This window comes from Megalobrama amblycephala, linkage group LG15 (genome assembly GCF_018812025.1).
Source record: "Megalobrama amblycephala isolate DHTTF-2021 linkage group LG15, ASM1881202v1, whole genome shotgun sequence".
NCBI classification, from domain to species: domain Eukaryota; kingdom Metazoa; phylum Chordata; class Actinopteri; order Cypriniformes; family Xenocyprididae; genus Megalobrama; species Megalobrama amblycephala.
This window is the reverse complement of record NC_063058.1, coordinates 21,291,302-21,314,660: the sequence shown is the minus strand read 5'-3', so window position 1 is coordinate 21,314,660 and position 23,359 is coordinate 21,291,302. Positions and strand designations below refer to the sequence as shown.

Genomic DNA, 23,359 nt, shown 5'->3' with positions numbered 1-23,359 from the left:
TTATGATTATTATTATTATATGTAACGCAATACTTTATGATCAAGCTTAATCATCAACCTTTCAGAGTTCAGAGGCGTTACATGTTTAGCGTTCACAGATTGGCCGTGCACTTCCGTCACGTTCGCCAGAGTGGCGCAATCAGGCTGCGCGTTGTTGCGGCGTCTGCGTGCGTGCTGACGGACTGACGGAGCCGGTGCGCCGGTAGCCTCAGTGGTGCTGTACTATGGACCTGCGGAGCAGCGCTGAGACAGACCCGGATTTCTCCGATTACCACCCCGGCTCTGTCCCGACAGAGCTGCAGTCTAGGAAGCAGGAGCAGGAGAAGCTCTCGGGGGTGGTAAAGAGCGTGCACCGAAAACTCCGCAGGAAATACATTGAAGGTACTGGCTGACATACGTAGCTGTGTAGCCTAGCCTTGATCAGTCTCTGTAGTCTGGCCTGTTCAGAGATGCGGATATTTAAAAGCCTGGATTACAACCGTGACGCTACGAGAGCAAAAACGTTATTTTGTTTTAAACTTATGTTGCATCCCTGTTGACATGAACTGATTTTATACTTTGTTCGTTTTTGACTGTGGCTCAAAACCTAATGAGCTACATACATAGACAACGTTTTGAATAACATTCGAATAAAACGTTCTGAACGCCCGTAAATGATACTGTTTGGGTAGGCAGCAGCACATTAGATATTGAAACAGCTTCTGTCTGTGTGTCTGTCTGTATGTCTGTCTGCAGCGCGACGTTAGACTAGTCAGCAAACTTGTGTATAAGGGTCGTTCATCTGTTCCTGTTTTGTCCTTCATTGATATGACTGTGTTTGAATACATAAACAAATTTTAACGGTCCTTCGGGGAGAAAAAGGCAATAAAACAATAATTTATTGGCATAATTCCTCTGAATTATGTTTTTTTTGATCATGTACAGGTGAGTATGCCTCTCTAAAAGCTTTAATTTAATTATATTCATTTATTTTTTATTAAGATTTAATACACCTATGATACATAATGGACACTTGGCCTATTTTTAGTGTGTCTATCTGCTGGGGAAGGTATAAACAGGCTTAATAAGTATAAATGAATCACAGTTTCAGTGTGACAATGTCACTGTTGTTATGAGTATGTGTCATTTGGATTTTTTTTAATTGCCAAATCTAGCTTTTCCTCTCAGTTGACATGCATAAATTTGCAACCCTTTTTTGTTACTTAATGTTTATTGCAAGACATTTTCAATTCTCAGAGTGTTTTAAATCACACTTTAAACATATTTTTGACACCAAAGTTTCTGTAACAGGTTTGTAAAAATGACAACCTTTAGAAAACAAGCAGAAAATTAAATGAATAATATGTATTTTGACCTCCCAAGAGGTTTTCTGAAGATTAAAGCGATGGTTCACCCAAAAATGAAATTGAAAATTGAAAAAATGAACTAGGCTAAGCACCTCCAATCACTGACAATGAAAAATTACATCCAAAATTTTTTTAAAAAGGCATCTTTCAGGTCATATTTTGTACCTAATTTGTGGAAAGTGCCACCTACTATGTTTTCTAGTCAAGGCTCACTCCCTAAAAACTAATGCATACTTTTGTGAAAAATATTATCTTGAGAAATGTATTGAAAAGTCAAATAGTCTGTCTTTAGTAAAGAGTTGGATGAGATTATGAAATGTTATACTTTTGCCTGCAATCAGTTCCACATGAAGCAAAACCTAATGTAACGTGCCACCACGTTTATACTGACTTTAAATGTGTTGTTGAGTTTCTGGTTCTTTATCAAATCTTCCTCGGTTTCCCCCGAGAGCGATGAGTAGCGCTATAAATCCCACACACAGTAGTCTATTCACCAGACCCCGTGATGGGTTAATAAGGAAGGCGTGATCTGGTCTTCTTGGCATTGTACAGCAGTATTCATATGTAACGACACTGCAGTCTCTTCCTTTCTCTGTAAATCTGATAAGGCCTGTATTTTCCACTCTGTCATGGGACAGCTCACTTTTTGCCAGTTCTTTCCCTCCAAAGCAGTCTTTTAGGGTAGTGGTTGCCTTCTGGTGTCATCGACATTATCAGCAAGTTTTTGAACTGTGTGTGAATCAGCACAAACACTTTGATGATACAGTACTTTTGAGCTTGGCGATGGAGTTTCACCGAGTTGTTGAAGAAACCGGATGGTGGTTTGCGAGCCGTTTGATAGATTAGAGAAACCACGTACATCAGATGACTTCAGAAAGTAGGATTTGTAAGAATGTTCACTAGTTATGCTGTGCAGAATGATCAATCGGTACACTCCTCTGTTTTGTTTCTATGAATGCAGTGGGAGATTTCGAGAAAATATGGCGTGAGCATTGTGAAGACGAGCAGACTCTCAGCGAGTATGCCATGGCCATGAAGAACCTGGCCGACAACCACTGGGCGAATAAATGTGAGGGCGAGGGACGCATCGAGTGGTGCCGCAGGTACGACCGTTGATGGTCAATGTTTTATGTTGAGAAACTGATTTGGTACTTTTTAGGGCTTTCCACATTTGAGATGGTCAAGTCAAGTCAAGTCACCTTTATTTATATAGCGCTTTTTACAATGCAGATTGTGTCAAAGCAGCTTTACATTGATAACTGGTACATACATTTTGGCTGCACAGCAGCTCTTAAAGAATAGTGTCAATGCAGGCAGATCAAAGCACTGTTGAATAAATGTCAAGAATACTGTTGAATATCAAATGTCAAGTCAAATGTCAAGTGTCCCCAACTAAGCAAGCCAAAGGCGTTAACCCTCTGTCATTCTTAATCCCGGTTTAAAGAATCAGTTCACTTTAAAATGAAAATTACCCAATCCATCCTAGGTGTATATGACTTTCTTCTTTCTGATGAACACAATCTGAGTTATAAATATCCTGACACGTCCAAGCTTTATAATGGCAGTGAACTGGACCAACGAGTATGAAGCTCAAGAAAGTGCATCCATCCATCATAAAAGTGCTCCACACGGCTCCAGGGGTTAATAAAGGCCTTCTGAAGTGAAGCGCTGCGTTTGTGTAAGAAAAATATCTATATTTAACAAGTTATAAAGTAAAATATCTTCCATATCTTCACTACGTCCTATGCCTTCCATGTTCAACTTAGGAAGAAAGCGTAACTGACGTTGCATCACTTACTTTTTTCGTAAGTTGAATACGGAAGGTGTAGGACGTAGCGTAAGCATTTTGAACTGCGAGAGGCGTTACACTTTCTTCGGAAGTTGAATACAGAAGGCGGTCTGGCGGATAACTTGTTAAATCTGGATATTTTTCTCACACAAAAGCATCACTTCACTTCAGAAGGCCTTTATTAAACCCCTGGAGCCGTGTGGAGTACGTTTATGATGGATGCATGCACTTTCTTGAGCTTCATACTTGTTGGTCCCGTTCACTGCTGTTATAAAGCCTGGACGCGTCAGGATATTTATTAATATAACTCAGATTGTGTTCATCAGAAAGAAGAAAGCATGGCTTGGCTATCAAGTTTTATTCAGAATGGACTTTTCCTACTATAAAGGTAAGATTGAAACTGTCTCCGCTATAATTAACATGTTTTCCATCACCATTTGACATTTTTCCCATCAAAAGCCAAAACGACTGTTTATACAACAAGCAGTGTTTCCGTGACTTTCCAAAGCATGCAAATATGAGGCATGCGATTGGTTGTCGGTTACTAAGCGTCTAGTTGTAACATTCTAAGTGGCTGTTCACACGTCACATCTTTTGCTCGCTCAAGTTTGTTATTTTAAATGTAGAAGTGCATAATACAATAGACAATAGAGCGCCTCAACTTAGAATGCTGCAAGTACACCGCAGGTCATGTGACAAGAACCAACCAATCGCATCACCCTTTTTTGTAACAACATTTTTAGACACGACATTTGAACGGCCACTAACACTGCATCGTTTCACACTGTACACGTTTGGCGTCGCAATGCCGGGTTAACACCATCAAAAGCGGTGCTAACCCTGCTCCGAAGCAGGGTTTCATAACCATGGGTAAAAAGCGGCGCTAAACCCACTTCTAAATTACAGGTGTGAAACTTTCCTTTACCCGGGGTTAAAAGTGAGGTTTAGAACGGTGATAACCCAGAGTTAAAGGGATAGTTCACCCAAAAATGAAAATTTGATGTTTATCTGCTTACCCCCAGGTGTAACCAAGGGGGTAAGCATAACCAAGATGTAGGTGACTTTGTTTCTTCAGTAGAACACAAATGATGATTTTTAACTCCAACCGTTGGCGTCTGTCAGTCATATAATGCATGTCAATGCGAACTTCGTCTATAACAGTGAAAAAACATGCACAGACAAATCCACATTAAACCCTGCGGCTCGTGACGACACATTGATGTCCTAAGACACGAAACGATATTTATATCAGTATTTTTATCATTTTTTACCTCTAATACACCACTATGTCCAACTGCCTTGAGTATCCAGTTGGTGAGGTCTGAAAACTCGCTCTGATGCTGGAAAAGATCTCTCGCGGGTATATGTCAATGAGTGCGAGAGAACACTTTCGGCATCAGAGTGCATTCAGACCTCACACACCGGATGCTCAAGGCAGTTGGACATAGTGGTGTATTAGAGGTAAAAAATGATATAAATACTATTCGTTTTCTCGCACAAACCGATCGTTTCATGTCTCAGGACATCAATGTGTCGTTACGAGCCGCAGGGTTTAATTTGGATTTGTCTGTGCATGTTTTTTGGCTCTTATAGACGAAGTTCCCATTGACACGCATTATATGACCGCAACGGTTGGAGTTAAAAATCATCATTTGTGTTCTACTGAAGAAACAAAGTCACCTACATCTTGGATGCCCTGGGGGTAAGCAGATAAACATCAAATTTTCATTTTTGGGTGAATTATCCCTTTAAATGCAGTGTGAAAAGCCCTATTGTTGTTAAATCTCTCTTGCCACAGTGTTTGTCAGGAGTACTTCCAGGATGGAGGGATGAGGCGAGTGTTGGAGAAGGATGAGAAGAGCTCTAAGCTTGCAGCAGCTGGAAATAACACATCTGCAAACGCTCTACCACAATCGTCCTCTCCAAGGTGCTCTAGAATGACCTTTTTTTTTATTGCAAATCCACAAACACTAGGATTTTCCACATGGCAAATGAGTTTATTGACTAAATCAGCTTTTTATTTATGCTTAGTAACAGCTCAACGTTCCAGCTTGGGAGGATACGACTGTTGGATGTGGGCAGCTGTTTCAATCCTTTCCTGAAGTTTGATGAGTTTCTGACTGTTGGTATCGACATTGTGCCAGCAGTAGAGGTTTGTGTTCCTTGAAGTTATATGAGACTATAGACAATTTTTTATTTTTTATTTGAATGGTCATGAAACACGAGGAGAACGAATTTTTGTGTAAATCGTTAGTAAAGTCGTTCTGACGTAAATGTTCGGATTCATAAAAATGTTCGTATTTTCAACATGCTCCTTACCACGTGTAAATGGTGCGTAAAAAAAATTTGTGTTAAAAATTTACAAAAATTATATAATGAGAATATACAACATGAATCAATTTTGTCTTATCCTGAATCATTATGGTACACTTATAATAAGTGTTTATATTCGGACTATTTCAGACCGAACTGGTAGGACTCGCCGCAGAGTATCACAGTAACTGCGTGACTCGCCATAGACATACACGGAGAAAAGTAGCTCCGGCTAGAATGTTCCTCCACAAGACGCGTGCAGTTCTGTTTATTAACTGCTAGAGGGCCAAAAATCGCGGACAGCAGCTTTAAAGTGTCCTTGAAATCGGGTGGTTGACTTGTGGTAGGACCTCGGCGATTAACTTCTCCATTTTAAATGCACAAGCCCTTAAATTAGAATGGATTCTGATTGGTTGTCAGTGTTTTATCATTCAACAGCTGGAAAAAATCATTCTGAAAGTGATCCTAACGATATCGTTTCTTTCTATCGTTATAGCTGTTGTGTGGACAGTGCTATATTTTATATTTAGAACGATTTTATTTTATTTTAACGTTATCTTTATAGTTATAGTTTTTGGTGTGAACGGGCCTTAAAGGGTTAGTTCACCCAAAAATGAAAATTCTGTCATTTATTACTCACCCTCATGTCGTTACACACCCGTAAGACCTTCGTTAATTTTCAGAACACAAATGAAGATATTTTTGTTGAAATCCGATGGCTCCGTGAGGCCTCCATAGCCAGCAATGTCACTTCCTCTGTCAAGATCCATAAAGGTACTAAAATCATATTTAAATCAGTTCATGTGAGTACAGTGGTTCAATATTAATATTATAAAGCGACGAGAATATTTTTGGTGCGGCAAAAAAACAAAATAACGACTTATATAGTGATGGCCGATTTCAAAACACTGCTTCATGAAGCAACGGAGCGTTATGAATCTGCGTGTCGAATCTGCAGTTCGGAGCACCAAAGTCACGTGATTTCAGCAGTTTGGCGGTTTGACACGCGATCCGATTCATGATTCGATACGCTGATTCATTTGTGCTCCGAAGCTTCCTGAAGCAGTGTTTTGAAATCGTCCATCACTAAATAAGTCGTTATTTTGTTTTTTTGGCGCACCATAAGTATTCTCGTCGCTTTATAATATTAATATTGAACAACTGTACTCACATGAACTGATTTAAATATGTTTTTAGTACCTTTATGGATCTTGACAGAGGAAGTGACATTGCTCCCTATGGAGGCCTCACGGAGCCATCAGATTTCAACTAAAATATCTTAATTTGTGTTCCAAAGATTAACAAAGGTCTTATGGGTGTGGAACGACATGAGGGTAAGTAATAAATGACAGAATTTTCATTTTTGGGTGAACTAACCCTTTAAAAACTTACTGTGAAATTCTTTAACTCGGACACTAATATTTGTCATTGACCCTTGTACTAATTTGACCTGTCCTGTAGAGTGAAGCTAAATGTTCTGATTCTCCTTCCCCATTTGTCCTTTTTATGGCTACAGAGTGTCTACAAATGCGACTTTCTGAACCTGCAGCTGCAGCAGCCTCTGCAGCTGGCCAGCGACGCCTTGGATGCCTTCCTACGGCAGCTGCGTGGCCCCATCGACGCTTTACCTGCCCAGCTATTTCACGTGGTGGTCTTCTCCCTGCTTCTCTCCTACTTCCCTTCACCCTATCAGCGCTGGCTCTGCTGCAAGAAAGCACATGAACTTCTGACCCTGAACGGCCTCCTCCTCATCATCACCCCTGACTCCTCCCACCAGGGCCGGCACGCGCTTATGATGCGCAGCTGGCGAGTCGCAGTGGAGTCTCTGGGCTTCAAGCGCTACAAGTATGTCAAGTTCTCCCACATGCACCTGATTGCTTTCCGCAAGGTGTCGCCCACCACCAGCAGCGACCTGGTCAGCCGCAACTACCCGGAGATGCTTTACATCCCGCAGGACTTCAACACACTCGACGAGGAGGGGTTCACAGATTGCTATGAGCTGCCGCGCTCTGATTTCGAGGACGACCAGTTGGCGTGTAGCTTCGCGGAATTGCCGGACACGCCATACGATTCGGACTCGGGCGAGAGCCAGAGCAGCTCGGCGCCCTTCCACGAGATGGAAGACCCCATTTTGCTGCAGAGCTGAATTTGTTTACTGCCCCTCTCGATATTTAGTACCCTACCGTCGTGCTGCCAAAATTGCTCTGCTGCGTTTGTGTACTCGACCCCTTTTTAAGCAGCAAAAAGTTTGCACAGAGTGAATGAGGACGTTTAAGTGGGTGTTGGTTTTTAAGAGCGTGCAAGACACAAATATAGACACTAAACTAAGAAATAGAAGTGATGTGGTTTTGTAACAGAAGCAGCTATGTGATATCAGCTCACCCACTTTGGCTGTTTTCTCATTCAGAATGACTGTCAACTGGACAAACCTTTTCAGACTAGCATAAGTTACAACTTAGGCGTAGTTATCATTGTGGCTGGAGTTACTATATTGTGTTAATCTTCGATCCGCCAAAAATGAACATACGGTCATCGTTTACTCACCCTCATGTTGTTCCAAACTCTCTGTCTTAAAGGATTAGTCCACTTTTAAATACACTTTTCCTGATAAATTTACTCACCCCCATGTCATCCAAGATGTTCATGTCTTTCTTTCGTCAGTCGAAAAGAAATGAAGGTTTTTGAGGAAAACATTCCAGGATTATTTTCCTTACAGTGGATTTCAATGGCTACCAACAGATTGAAGGTCAAAATTACAGTTTCAGTGCAGCTTCAAGGGCTTTAAACGATACCAGATGAGTAATAAGCGAATCGATCGGTCATTTTCGAAAAAAATACAACCGTTTATGCTTTGTAAACAAAATATCGCCTTGAACGTACTTTCCGCTTCCGCATTCTTCATAATGCTTACGCTGTATGTCCTACGCCTTCCCTATTCTACTTACGGCGCCAGTTTCGTTTTTTACGTAACTTGAATAGGGAAGGCGTAGAACATTCAGCGTAAGCGTTATGAAGAATGCGGAAGCGGAAAGTACGTTCAAGGGTTGTATTTTTTTCGAAAATGACCGATCGATTCGCTAGATAAGACCCTTATTACTCATCTGGTATCGTTTAAAGCCCTTGAAGCTGCACTGAAACTGTCATTTTGACCTTCAATCTGTTGGTAGCCATTAAAATCCACTGTAAGGAGAAAAATCCTGGAATGTTTTCATCAAAAACCTTCATTTCTTTTCGACTGACGAAAGAAAGACATGAACATCTTGGATGACATGGGGGTGAGTAAATTTATCAGGAAAAGTGTATTTAAAAGTGGACTAATCCTTTAAACACAGATATTTAGAAAAATGCCTCGGTGTTATTTTGTCCACACAATGAAAGTCCATTTTGATTTGGACCCCATTGACTTTTATTGTAAAGACAAAAACGGTTCTTCAACATTAAAGTAATGCAAGTCATACAGGTTTGGAAAAACACGATGGCGCGTAAATAACGACAAAATTTCCCATTTTTTTGTGAACTAAGCCTTAATCGTTTGTTTATCAGCAAGTTTCCACTGGACATTTTGGATGGAGATTTCAGCCATCTGTTTTGGAATAGCCTTTATCAATGATATTTGTAGCATTTTAAGTGTTTGCAGAACTTGTGCGTGTTTGGTTATGTGACATTGTAACTGTGAATGTGGATTTCTCGCTTCAACAAGGTACAAATCATGCGAAGTAGTCGTAGTTTTTCAGAACAAACAATCTTACAGGTGACCAGATTGGATGCATGTATTGTGTGGTAACATGTTTCTAATCTTACGATCAAACCGCTATTATAACCAGTACTATCCAATTACTAGTCAGTAGTATGTAGTGTGGAGCAGGTTAGATTTCTGTGCATTTTGCCATAATGTGACTTTGATTGTTTACTCTTGACTGTTTACTCTCGAAACCTTCTGTTGCTCTAAATCTACTTAGTGTATTGTTATCTGGTGTTAATCGAATTGAGTTCTTCAGTATATTATTTTAGCTTCCCGCTTTCAATTATAAAATATAACTTTTAAGGTACAAAAGTTTGGAAAGCCAAATTTTTCACAAAGAGTCGATTTGAAATACTGTCAAAAGATTGTTGCATATCACTGTACGTTTTTAGCTCCTATGTTTGTGTAATTGCAGAATTTGCAGGTTTTTAAATTCACTCCAGGTTCTTAAAAACACTATATTAAATGTCCAAGCACATATTTGCACGTTTTCGATAACACCCTACGTAGGGTTGGCAAACTATCGAGATTGGCATCAGCACTTCATTAGAATAGCAATACCTTCATAATCATAAACGGTCAAAAACGCCCCATATCACTGTAACCTGGCAGTTATATTGAGTAACTGATATTAGGCACTGTTTTGTATTGTATTAACGTGGTTACCGATGGGAAACCTGATGACGTGAGAATATGCGGTCTTTACTTCTGAAGGAGTGTGTGAGATGTACATTGGGGTTCTGTTGAAGTATCTATGTGAGGTTTTGGTGTTGGGCACTTTAAATGAGTTGTAGGGGTGCCAAATATAAGTGTGGAAAGATTTGAAAGAATTCAGTATGTGATTTTTCAGGGTATCAAGAAAAAAATAAAAATCCTCCTCAAGGTGCCTTCAAACCCAAATTGTATTTTTGCATTTGTGATTATATAGAATGGATGCAAGAACAGGCTACTGATTGTCATTTGAAAGTAAGCTCATTTCTCTCCCACAATAAACAGTCACAATACATACTTTCAGCAAATTAACCAGCTCTTGGCTAAATTTCTAAAAATACTGCCCTATTAGCAATAGCATCTAAAGGCATTCTTTAGTCTGTACTCGATTTATAAATCGGAGAAAAAATGTTTTAAAACCATAAAAAAAAAGCTTTGTATTATAATGTTTACTTGGTGGTGTGGTCAAACATTCACATATCAAATATATTTGTCTTCCCCTGGCTTTAATCCACTGTTTGCATGATTGATTTTCTTTATCAGTGTTATAATGGTTGACTGCCACTGGAACAGGCTGTTTGTGAGAACTATTGTCATTCATCTTTTATAAATAAAGGTTTTTGTTGCCTTCTCTCTGGTCTTTCATTTGCTTTAAATACTTTACAGCTATTCACATATGATATGCATTTAAATGGCTAGTTCACCCAAAAATAATGTCATTAATTACTCACCCTCATGTCGTTCTACACCCGTAAGACCTTCGTTCATCTTCGGAACACAAATTAAGATATTTTTGATGAAATCCGATGGCTCAGTGAGGCCTGCATAGCCAGCAATGACATTTCCTCTCTCAAGATCCATTAATGTACTAAAAACATATTTAAATCAGTTCATGTGCGTACAGTGGTTCAATATTAATATTATAAAGCGATGAGAATATTTTTTGTGCATAAAAAACCCCCAAAATAACAGCTTGTATAGTGATGGCCGATTTCAAAACACTGCTTCATGAAGATTTGGAGCGTTATGAATCAGCATGGCAAATCAGCGGTTCGGAACGCCAAAGTCACGTGATTTCAGCAGTTTGACACGTGACCGAATCATGATTCGATACGCTGATTCATAACAGTCCGAAGCTTAATGAAGCAGTATTTTGAAATCGGCCATCACTATATAAGTCGTTATTTTGTTTTTTTGGTGCACCAAAAAATATTCTTGTCACTTTTAATATTAATATTGAACCACTGTACTCACATGAACTGATTTAAATATGTTTTTAGTACATTAATGGATCTTGAGAGAGGAAATGTCATTGCTGGCTATGCAGGCCTCACTGAGCCATCGGATTTCATCAAAAATATCTTAATTTGTGTTCCGAAGATGAACGAATGTCTTACGGGTGTGGAACGACATGAGGGTGAGTAATTAATGACATTATTTTCATTTTTGGGTGAAATAACCCTTTAAATCTGACAGAATACATTTTAAATATCAGTTCTCAAAATTCCATTTGTCACTATCAAATAAGATACACTATACTGTTCAAATGTTTGGGGTTTTTAAAAAGAAATGAATAGTTTTACTCTGGAAAGATACATTAAATTGATCAAAAGTGGCAGTAGAGTCCTGAAAAGTACCACATTTTCCACAGAAATATTAAGCAGCGCAACTAATTTCAACATTAATAATAATAATAATGTTTCTTAAGCACCAAATCAGCATAATAGGATGATTTCTGAAGGATCATGTGACACTGAAGAGTAATGGTTTATATATATATATATATATATATATATATATATATATATATATATATATATATAAAAGATAATAATATAATATATATTATATAATAAATAAATATAATATATAAATAAAAGCTTCTTATAAGGGATTCAGTAGGCTAATTCATACATGAGTACAGATTTTCCAAAATTGTAAAAGCATTATTTTTCCATAAATATCAATGAAGTAGGCTTACATAAAATAATTTAATTTCAATCACCCCCGTTTCACTGAGAGGTTGAATGGATGCTTTTGTCCCTTCAGGGATTCCGTAGCGGCTTAAAACCGATGTGCAAATATGGCGGACACCGAGTGAAGTTTAGACGCTGGTACGGGGATATTGTGCGACAAATGACCAGTTTCACTTGTTTTTCTGTAAACGGCAATAACCAATGATTTGCATATCTGCTGGCGTATTTCTTTAACTTTGGTTTAATCGATGTTACTCTCCTCGTGATGAGAAACAACACATTCAGTCAACTTTCTGATGCCGGCTAACAGACTGCAATCTGGCTAAATCAGACTGACAGCACACTAAAACTCTTCAGCTCTTGTATTTATTTTATTTTACAACTTTCGACGAGTTTAACATTTTCACATTTATTTCACGGCTTCGTTTTAGCCGTTATAACATGACCTTGAGTGAATAGCTCGGTTCATTCAGCAGTAACAGGTGGATATTGACAATCCACTGTTTCATTATAGATGTTTACTCTGACTTTTGCACTAAAATGTCTCGAGAAACTATTTAGTACCTCAAATCCAAACCACAACATGTTGTTCTTGCATCCTTTTTGCTGAACGGTTATGCTGCGAATATTTTTTCCTCTTGTGACGTATAACTTACGTCACTCGCGACGCTAATTTTTCTGTTGTGCGAGTTTTAACTCTGCAGCGATGTGCAAGCTGCTCAAGTATTGCTTGAGCCACTTCCTTTACGCTGCGATGACCCGGCTGGACGAAGCCAACAAAGGGGTCAACACATGGTCCTCCATCCGTTACCTCGGTTACCTGTCCAGCCTGAACTCCCTGGTGGCCATTTGCCTGGGGATTTACGTACAATGGGAGAAAACTGCCGACACTATCATCTTGGTCATTTTCATTTTGGGCCTCTTTGTTCTTGGGATTGCCTGCATTCTCCACTATTATTTCGGCATGGAGAGCGTCAGCCTCTTTCTGTTGCATCTGTGGTTTGGTTTCCTTCTGGGTTTGCTGTGCTTCATCAGTGTCCCGTCCAAAGAGCTCGATGTCAAGGAACAGGTGGCCAACTATATGTTAATAGCAAGCATGGTTATACGAATCTTTTGGGCTTTGGTTGAAAGAATGTGCGGTTATACTCGACATCAACCCGCTTTTCTCACCTCAAGGGAAGCTCTGGAGCTCACAGGCTTCGCTGTGGCCAGCACGACCCTGGTCGGCCAGAAATCCATAAGCCTTGTAGTCCTGACCCTCGCTTTGGCCGCTGTAATCGTGGACTTGCGCATGAAGTCCTTCTTGGCCTTCCTAAACCTGACCTGCTTCTGTGGGATGGCTGCATTCTTCTTCCAGGAGTCTTTAGGGATGTTCACCAACCCCTTCGCCTTGTCTTGCTTCTTCAGCCGCCTCGTCTGCGACCCATTCCTGGACGTCTACTTCAGCGGACTTTCGGTCACCGAACGCTGGTCGCCACTCTTATCGAGAAGAGGCCTGTGGAGACACTTAACACTTCTTCCTCTGGTTGTCGTGGAGGTGATGTTCCTGGTCGTGGCCGCTCTGAAGATGAGAGACCTGGATCGGTGGTACCTGCTCATCCCGGGTCTCTCAGCATCCACTATTTTCTGGATCATCTGCCATCTGGTTTTCCTCGTCACGCTGTGGGGTTTTCACAGTAAGCTGAGTGACTGTCAGAGGATGTGCATGGCGCAGGTATCAGAGGCTGGAGAACTGGACAGGGTCATGGCGTCTAAGGGGATGCGACACTTCTGCCTAATCTCAAAACGGCTGGTGTTCTTCAGTCTGATGTCCACCATCGTACTCGGGGCTCTGGGTTGGCAGGTAATATTTGCTGTGAAAATCTTTCAAAAATGTATGTGCATCTAAGTCTAAGTTCTTAGAAATTAGTTTTGTATTCATGATAATAACATGTTTCCTTCCAAAAAATATTTTAAGGTACAATACCAGTTACTATTTTTAATGTTTTTGAACAAAGTCTCTTATGCTCTTTAAGGCTGCATTTATTTCATAATAAATACAGAAAAAACAATAATATTGTGAAATATTATTACAATTTAAAATGTGTGGTTTTCTATTTTAATATGCTTTAAAATATAATTTATTTCTTTGATGCAAAGCTGAATTTTCAGCATCATTACTCCAGTCTTCAGAGTCACATCAGAAATCATTCTAATATGATGATTTGATACTCAGTTATTATCAATGTTGAAAATACTTTTTTGGAACCTGTGATACTTTTTTTCAGGTTTCATTGATAAATAAAAGGTTAAAAAGAACAACATTTATTCAAAATATAAATCTTTTCTAACAATATAAATCTTTACTATCACTTTTTATCAATTTAACACATCTGTGCTGAATAAAAGTATTAATTTCTTTCAAAAAAAAAAAATAAAGAAAAAAAAATTACTGACCCCAAACTTTTGAACAGTAGTGTATATTGTTACAAAAGATTTCTATTTTAAATAAATGCTGATATTTTTAAACTTTTTATTCATCAAAGAATCCTGAAAAAGTATCACGTTATAAAATAATATTAAGCAGCAAAACTGTTTCCAACATTGATAATAAATCAACATATTACAATGATTTCTGAAGGATCATGTGACTCTGAAGACTGGAGTAATGATGCTGACAATTCAGCTTTACGTCACAGAAATAAATTATATTTTAAAGTATATTAAAATAGAAAACCACACATTTTAAATTGTAATAATATTTCACAATAAAATTTTTTTTTTTCTGTATTTATTATGAAATAAATGCAGCCTTAAAGAGCATAAGAGACTTCCTTCAAAAACATTAAAAATAGTAATGTTTCCAAACTTTTGACTGGTAGTGTACATAGGATTTTTATTTATTAATTATAATTATTATTATTTTTTACAAATATCATTATTTATAAATGAATATACATTCTTTTTGGAAGTCACACCACATGACGTTTTACAACTTAAACCACCCATAAAAAGGTCTACAAGTCATTGTAGTCAAATTAAATCATTTCCTGTTTTAGGGTGGAGGTCATGTTGGTTTCAATGCACGAGTTTGATTTTGCAAACAAGTGTTTTTCAGTTATTAATAAGTGATAATGCAATTTATTAAATAAATATATTTTATTTCTAAGAAATAAACGATTTTGCAAAACTGCTTTTTAATTTAAGAATATAATTCTTTCAAAGATTTAAGCTCATCTTAAAAGAGATGTATTCATGTATTCATTGCATGTATGAATTGCAATTTTAATGTACACGAACGTTCAAAAGTTTTGTCAGTTTGATTTTTATGATTTTTGCAAAAAGTCTGTTATTCTCACCAATACTGCATTTATTTGAACAAAAATACAGTAAAAATTGTTAAATTTTGTTACAATTTAAAATGACATGTGACGTTATTTAAAATAACATGTCACATCATCCTTCAGAAATTTTAATATGTTGATTTCCTGCTCAAGAAACATTTTGCATTATTATTATCAATGTTGAAAACAGTGCTGGAAATAGGAGTCTTATAATAAATAATGACTTTTAAACAATTTGATGCATCATTGTTGAATAAAAGTATTGATTTTTTTTTTTTTTTTTTTTTTTTTTTTTTTTTTATAAATCTTCCTGACCTCAGACTTGTGATCTGTATTGCATTTTTTTAAAATAAATTAATTAATAGATCTAGACAACAAAGACCATTGACCCATTTCAGTAGACATTCAGGCTTATATTCAGTGGCTCTTAGTGTGTCATACTGCAAAAATTTGCTTGGTTAAAATGTTTATTTTCCTTGGTTTTTTTTTCCTACAGCCATCCAACAGTCTGTTCATTGCCTTGTTTTTGCTGGTCCTGCCTCTTGAATCACTAGCCCACGGCCTCTTCTATGAGCTGGGAAACAGTCTTGGCGGAACCTGTGTCGGTTATGCTGTGGTGATTCCTACCAACTATTGCAGGTACTGGTTACATAAACACTCACATCTCAGTAACTCAAATACTTGTGGTACTTGATTACTCAGTAACTTGCAGAGGGTCAGTGTTTCACCTCATGCTCTCTTTTTCTCTCAGCCCAGATGGTCAGCCCACCCTCCTGCCCCCAGCGCATGTGCAGGAGCTCAACTTGCGATCCACGGGTATGCTTAACAACGTGCAACGCTTCTTCTCTCATCACATGATCGAGACCTACGGTTGTGATTATTCCACGAGCGGCTTGAGTCTGGAAGCCCTGCAAGCCAAGCTCCGCATATTCATGGAGGCGCACACGGCTGATGGCCCACGACACGACACCTACGTGCTCTATTATAGTGGACACACCCACCGCAGTGGAGAGTGGGCTCTAGCAGGTGGGAGAATCATTACATTCACAACTGGGTGAATCTCACAAGTTCTGACTCAAGAATACTCCGCTGTAATCGTAAAAAGAAATGAGGGATTTTATTTTGTTTTTAGAAAATGGAATCTCATTTTGACCATTTAACATTTAAACATTTTTTTTTAATGCATTTTCCTTCAATTCTTATTACCGTAATGCATTTATTTTCATTTTAGTAATAGTGTATTTTTAAAATGATGGTGATATTTTATTTTAATGCCTTTAAAGGTGCCCTAGAATCAAAAATTGAATTTACCTTGGCATAGTTGAATAACAAGAGTTCAGTACATGGAAAAGACATACATTGAGTTTCAAACTCCATTGTTTCCTCCTCTTTTATAAATCTCATTTGTTTAAAAGACCTCCGGAAAACAGGCGAATCTCAACATAACACCGACAGTTACGTAACAGTCGGGATCATTAATATGTACTAGGGCTGTAGTCAACCAAAGAAATGCTTAGTCGACCAAAGTCCTGTCCTGCGCAACGATCAGTCGACTAAAAAAAAAAAAAGATGTCTTTTTTGATTGAACATTTATTAAACAATTATAATAGAGCATTTATAAAACAACAATGAAAAACATCAATAATACATAAAACTATAATAATAATACAATTCTTTGAAAATTAGGTTATTTTTTAAACTGCAAAGTGAGGAGTTCTGTCCTAGGTCTATAGTGACCGTCACAATCGTGCACCTGACCACACCACACGCTACAAAAAATATAACTGCTAAAACTGCCAAATAATGAAAAATCCTAACAAAAGCTCTCGATTATACAGGCTGTATATTCTTCTTTACTTTCAAAGCTATGGGTTAACTTTTGTCCAACCGATCTAGGCGTTTTAAAACAAACACAAACAAACGCCTGTGGCATGGCCTGTGGATGCGCCTAGTACATAACCAATAAAATATATAAACTTTTCAACATTAGACATAGCAAAGCTGTCTGACACATTTATATCTCGCTTACCGCTTTTAGGTGATAGGTCATATTGGTCGTTGAGCTATGGTAAGTTAGCTTTAGGCCGCATAGCTTGCACTCCACAGTCTTGTCGTCTTTTTTTTGTAAAATGCAGCCAAACAAAAGATTTACATTTCTTGGACATTTTTTCGACTAAAGCCCAAAACAAGTAGCGTTCTAACTGAATGAATACAGCAAAACTACCTATATTCCTTACTGAGCGCGAAGCAGCAGTGCAGCCAGCCACAGGTGCGGTTCCCGAGTGTTCATGTGGTGCGCTAAACTGTGGCGCCGTTATAAAATAGCCTAAATTAAAGCATTTAAAGTTTGGTATAAAACATAGACTAATTATATTTAGAATACAGTAATATATAACTGCTAATAAAGGAATAAATATCAAGGAGTAAATCAATGAAAATTTCTTTATTGGTTAAAAAAAAAAAAAAAAAAAAAAATTTTTGCAACTGGTCGACCAATGAGAATGTCAGTCGACCAAAACGGCATCGACCGATTAGTCGACTAAACGACTAAAGTTGACAGCCCTAATATGTACGCCCCCAATATTTGCATATGCCAGCTCATGTTCAAGGCATTAGACTTGGGCAGCCAGTATTAACGTCTGGATCTGTGCACAGCTGAATCATCAGACTAGGTAAGCAAGCAAGGACAACAGCGAAAAATGGCAGATGGAGCAATAATAACTGACATGATCCATGATTACATGATATTTTTAGTGATATTTGTAAATTGTCTTTCTAAATGTTTCGTTAGCATGTTGCTAATGTACTGTTAAATGTGGTTAAAGTTACCATTGTTTATTACTGTATTCACAGAGACAAGAGAGCCGTCGCTATTTTCATTTTTAAACACTTGCAGTCTGTATAATTCATAAACAACTTCATTCTTTATAAATCTCTCCAACAGTGTGTAATGTTAGCTTTAGCCACGGAGCACTATCAAACTCATTCAGAATCAAATGTAAACATTCAAATAAATACTTTACTCACATGATCCGATCCATGCATGCAGTATGCATGATGGACATCTTGTAAAGATCCATTTGAGGGTTATATTAGCTGTGTGAATTTGTAAATACACTGTATTATAGTCGAGAGTTCGGGGGGCGGGGAGCGCAAGGATTTAAAGGGGCCGCAGCCTGAATCGGTGCATAGTTAATGATGCCCCAAAATAGGCAGTTTAAAAAAATTTATTAAAAAAAAATCTATGGGGTATTTTGAGCTGAAACTTCACAGACACATTCAGGGGACACCTTAGACTTATATTACATCTTGTGAAAAAGGGTTCTAGGGCACCTTTAATTTATGCTAATTTTAATTAAAAAATCATTAACATTAACCTATTTTTTTTGAAGGTACTGTATTATAGTAATGAAAATAACTGAGGATATGTGAGGGGAAAAAACAACCTTAAAATTAAAACATCTGTATATGTAAATATTAGAATCAGAATAAATTAAAGGTATTACAGCAAATATAACCATGATGTATAAAAACTTTGCAATTTAAAAATATGATTTTATTTTTCATTTTTCCCCCTGTTACGGTAATGACAAATGAAGAAAATTAGCTTAATTAAAAAAAAAAGGTGTCACAATGCAAAAAAAAAAAAAAAAATCCTAAAGGTCCTAAACATAAAAAAAAATAAATAAAAAATAATAAAAAAATATATATATATTTATTAGGGGCGTAATTGTATTCGATACAGCAGGGGGAGAAAACTAAACATAAAACTGTTTCTTTTCTTTTTTTTTTTTTTTTTTACAAATTGTGTCTCTTTAAATAAATTCGATTATAATAAAAAAAAAATCTATCTCAGCTAATGCAGGTAAAGTAAATATAATAAATAAATAAGCTAATATAGTGCATATATTTAGTGAAATGCTCCTTTCTAAAAACCTTTTTTTTTTTTTTTTTAATCTAATCAGGTGGCGACGTTTTACGTCTAGATGAGATTGTGCAGCTCTGGAGGGAGAAGAACGCTGGATTCTGTTCCCGCCTCATCATTATTCTCGACACTGACAACTCGCTCCCCTGGGTGAAGGAGGTGCAGAAAATCGAGGGACTTTATGTTGCGGTTCAAGGGGCAGTGCTCTCTAGTCCCACAGACCTGGAAGTCCAGGACATGCCTCAGCTCGGGGACTTCACCTGTCAGTGGGTCGATTTTAATTGCAACCCTGACAGCATTGTTCGGTGGTCCGATCGTGGGCGGTCCGTCCGAGCTGCCTACGGCATCTCCAGACTCTGGAGTGACTACAAGCTTCACCTGCCCACTGAAAGCGACGTCACCAGGCACTGGAGACTGTACTTCCCACGCTTGACTTACCCTGTGGTTCAGCTCGCCCACTGGTGCGGTGGGTTAAACCTCTTTTGGGTTTGCGGCTACTTTGTTCGACTGCTCCGAAGGATCAAACTCACATGGTTCCCACCTGCAGTGCTAGATACGGGACAAGGTTTCAAGCTGGTTAAATCGTAGAACAGGACTGAGAGTGTGACGGTACTGTAAGCAGCTGGACATGGTTAGGTGACGCTCGCCTACGGCAGCTTTAAGTTGTATGGACCTGCGCAGCAATTTATAAAATCTCAGGTGTGAAAAGACTCCATGTGTGTGTTTGTGTTGTAAGAATAGCTAAAAATTGGCCAAATTAACTTACAAGAATGTCACATTGGTTTCTAAACAAATTCAAAAATCAGTCTGCAAGGGTGACTTTCGTGAATGTCTGGGTCATAGATCACCTCATAATCAAAAGGTAGACAGACATAAGATATTATATTTTGCATAAAGAAATAATTTTTTAATTAAAAGTATTATTTAATGACAATTAAGTACATTACTGTACTGAAAAAATATAATTATTGTAATATGAAAAATTATTAAATACTATAAAAATCCATGTCTTTACTGTTATTTTAATTTTTAAAATATTTTTTATATTATATAAAATATTCAACCCATACAAAATGTTATTACAGTAAAAAAAAATACTGATAAATGAAAAAATGTCTCTGCCATAATGTGATTTTTTTTAATGTAAAATTTATTTAAAATAATTGATATATTATATTATATTATATTATATTATATATTATATTATATACAATTATTAAACATACAAAAATTATTACAGGAAAAAATGCAATGAGAATTATTACAAAGTAAAACATTACATAATAAATGTACGGAAGAGGATTAGGGCCAAGCAATAATAAAAAAAATAAAACCATCTCGAGATTAAAGTTGTTAAATTTCGAGAAAAAACTAGTTAAATTTCGAGAAAAAAGTCGAGATAAAATGTTGAGAATAAACTCATTAAATTACGAGAAAATCGTTAAAATTACGAGAAAAGTCGAGATAAAATGTTGAGAATAAAGTCATTAAATTATGAGAAAAAAGTCGTTAAATTACGAGAACAAATTCGTTAAATTACGAATTTGTTCTCATAATTTAACGACTTTTTTCTCGTAATTTAATGACTTTATTCTCATAATTTAATGAGTTTATTCTCAACATTTTATCTAAACTTTTTTCTCGAAATTTAACAACATTTTTCTCATAATTTAACGAATTTGTTCTCGTAATTTAACAACTTTTTTCTCGTAATTTAACAACTTTTTTCTCGTAATTTAACAACTTTTTTCTCGTAATTTAACGACTTTTTTCTCGTAATTTAACGAGTTTATTCTCAACATTTTATTTCGACTTTTTTCTCGAAATTAAACGAGTTTTTTCTCGAAATTTAACAACTTTAATCTCGAGATGGTTTTATTTTTTTATTATTGCTTGGCCCTAATCCTCTTCTGTATAAATGAGTATTTCTATCCTTAATTTCATGAAAATAATTTAAAAATGAATGATCCTAAAATTTATTTTCTTTATGCTAAATTATAATTTCCTTTTGTTAATGGGGTTAAGTTTGACCTGGAGATGTTTTTCATGAGATCTACATATTCATATATATGCAATACGTTACTGATGGGCTTAACAGCATTGCACCCACTAACCATTTCAGCTGTTACAGCTTTAAGCTTATTGTATTTTTTTTAACTCCCACTGCCATTTTATCACTTCTCATTATTACTTGTTTTCATGCCTATTAGCTTCATAAAAGTGTAGCAGCACTGAACAGTTGAATGCAGCGTTTGTAAAGCATCAGTACACAGATCCAGCAGCACAGCATGGAGTGCCTCTTCTTAACTGCACTAGACAAAGCACAGCCTTATATTTGGCATCTATACAAGGGACGTAGTGTGCATTTAACACTATAACCCACATTCAGTCTGTCTATTGGAGGAGTGTATTTGTTTTATTTGTTTATACAAAACAAGGTTTTCTACTGCCCTTTATAAATTGATCAATTTATATTATTTTGTATACTTTGGTTGGTCTCATTTAATTATATTTGATTCATTTGACTAATATTTTGTGTTGCTAGCACTTATAACGGTTCTAATCATGACAGTTTGGGTTGAGTGTTTATACTAGTCCAAGTAACATGTTCTGAAGTGCCTTGTGTAAGACTAGTCCTCACCAAAAGAGTGAAATATGCAATATTTATTGATTGATTTAAGACCTAACGAAACCTGCGAATGACTTCAACAAAGAATGAATGAGAAGCTGGGATGATTTCAATGATTGTTTGCGTGTATGAGATCTGACAACATGAGAATGAGTTTGATATGAATAAAAGAGCTGCTCTTTCTGCAACCTCTTGTACGGAATTGTTTTTATTCTGCTGACAAGTAAATAAAATAAAACTATTAACTTGCTGCAATAGTCGGTGTTGACGGCGGTACCGGTTACATGACTTGCCCACTGGTGCACAGCCCCCTGTCATTTTGATTTTTTTATAGTAATAAAAATAATTTAGTTCAGTTAGAGAACAGACACTACAATTAAAAACTAAACATGTCTGCTCAATGCAGCATGAGCCGAACGAGTCGCAGCACAGATCAGCAGCAGCAGTCAGATTTCACCTCACTCTTGACTGACAAGACAATGGCGGAAGATTTGGTTTTAAAGCGAAATGTAAAAGCGCCTATTTAAGTGAGTTAGTACGGTGGCCCAGTAGTGCACAACACATCGAAATTTAAAAAGCAAACATAAGTTCACAACACAACGGAATAAAGCCACAACACAACGGAAATGCTCCCTACCACTAGGGGGCTCTCAGAGCTCGGTATTGTTAGTATTCCTTGCCAATGTTTTATAGAGTGATATGAATACCACGATTAGTTTCAACAGTATATAACCACTGTATATCGACATGAAATATTAATTCAGAATCACCTACATAATATGAAAATAGCTTCATATTTATACCAGTGAATGATTTGACGCGCTACCATGATGGTAATGATGAAGGGAACGTCTGACAATTCCACCAAGTGGTTAAAACGTATAATTTGTATTCATTACAATGACTTTGTTTAACATTTAAAAACAGACATGTTCAAATTCCAAAGCTTGTTACTTCCTGTTGGTAAGATTGACAAGCTTTGTAATTTGAACATGTCTGTTTTTAAATGTTAAAAGTAATTTTAATGAATACAAATTATACGTTTACTTTTAACCACTTGGTGGAATTGGCAGACGTTCCCTTCATCATTCGCCGTGGTAGCGCGTCAAATCATTCACAGGTATAAATCATAGACTGTAGCTATAAATATGAAGCTATTGTGCACTCAAGTGATTTTTAATTAATATTTAATGTCGATGTACAACGTTTACATACTTAAAACTAATCATGGTATTGATATCTTTGTAAGACTGTCGACTTTATAGAACTTTGGCAAGGAATACTAATATTAACGAGCTCTGAGAGCCCCCTAGTGGTCGGGAGCATTTCCGTTGTGTTGTGAACTTATGTTTGCTTTTTTAATTTCGCTGTGTTGTGCACTACTGGGCCACCGTAAGTTTGTCAATGTACTGTTTTGTTGTTGTGTTTTTCATTAAGAATAATAATGAACCCAGCATTCAAGCAATTGCCACCCCCGAACTGCTGTCAAATGTAAATATACTACTAGACTGCACTTTCCAGCCATAAACCAAAATTTCCCAAAAAAACGGCAATGCAAGATATTTTCAATTCCTTTTGATTAAGGTTTCCAATGATCCACTGATG

General features: G+C 37.0%; 2 protein-coding genes across 3 annotated transcripts; both read left to right on the top strand.

The window, feature by feature from the left end:
• Positions 1–87: 87 nt before the first annotated feature.
• Positions 88–8,047, top strand: bmt2 (base methyltransferase of 25S rRNA 2 homolog). 2 transcript variants are annotated; one of them, XM_048158898.1, is made up of 5 exons: positions 88–381; positions 2,308–2,449; positions 4,934–5,062; positions 5,173–5,287; positions 6,965–8,047. In XM_048158898.1, exons 1-5 carry the CDS (start codon positions 225–227, stop codon positions 7,592–7,594), a joined length of 1,173 nt encoding a protein of 390 aa, XP_048014855.1. In that variant the 5' UTR covers positions 88–224; the 3' UTR covers positions 7,595–8,047. The 2 variants fall into 2 exon arrangements, with proteins under 2 accessions (XP_048014855.1, XP_048014854.1); XM_048158897.1 differs by having other exon boundaries at positions 92–381; positions 5,167–5,287.
• Positions 8,048–11,952: 3,905 nt separating this feature from the next.
• tmem168b (transmembrane protein 168b) lies at positions 11,953–20,197 on the top strand. Its single transcript, XM_048159018.1, has 4 exons — positions 11,953–13,720; positions 15,697–15,839; positions 15,952–16,226; positions 19,166–20,197. The coding sequence occupies exons 1-4, from the start codon at positions 12,584–12,586 to the stop codon at positions 19,711–19,713; spliced, it is 2,103 nt and encodes a 700-aa protein (XP_048014975.1). The 5' UTR covers positions 11,953–12,583; the 3' UTR covers positions 19,714–20,197.
• The last annotated feature ends 3,162 nt before the right edge of the window (positions 20,198–23,359 follow it).

Bases quoted from the DNA above. Each gene is read 5' to 3' on its own strand.
- bmt2 (XM_048158897.1), top strand. From the start codon at position 225: ATGGACCTGCGGAGCAGCGCTGAGACAGACCCGGATTTCTCCGATTAC. The intron at 5,063-5,166 runs GTGCTCTAGAAT...ATTTATGCTTAG, and splicing joins CCACAATCGTCCTCTCCAAG to TAACAGCTCAACGTTCCAGC. The intron at 5,288-6,964 runs GTTTGTGTTCCT...TTATGGCTACAG, and splicing joins ACATTGTGCCAGCAGTAGAG to AGTGTCTACAAATGCGACTT.
- tmem168b (XM_048159018.1), top strand. From the start codon at position 12,584: ATGTGCAAGCTGCTCAAGTATTGCTTGAGCCACTTCCTTTACGCTGCG. The intron at 13,721-15,696 runs GTAATATTTGCT...TTTTTCCTACAG, and splicing joins TCGGGGCTCTGGGTTGGCAG to CCATCCAACAGTCTGTTCAT. The intron at 15,840-15,951 runs GTACTGGTTACA...TTTTTCTCTCAG, and splicing joins ATTCCTACCAACTATTGCAG to CCCAGATGGTCAGCCCACCC.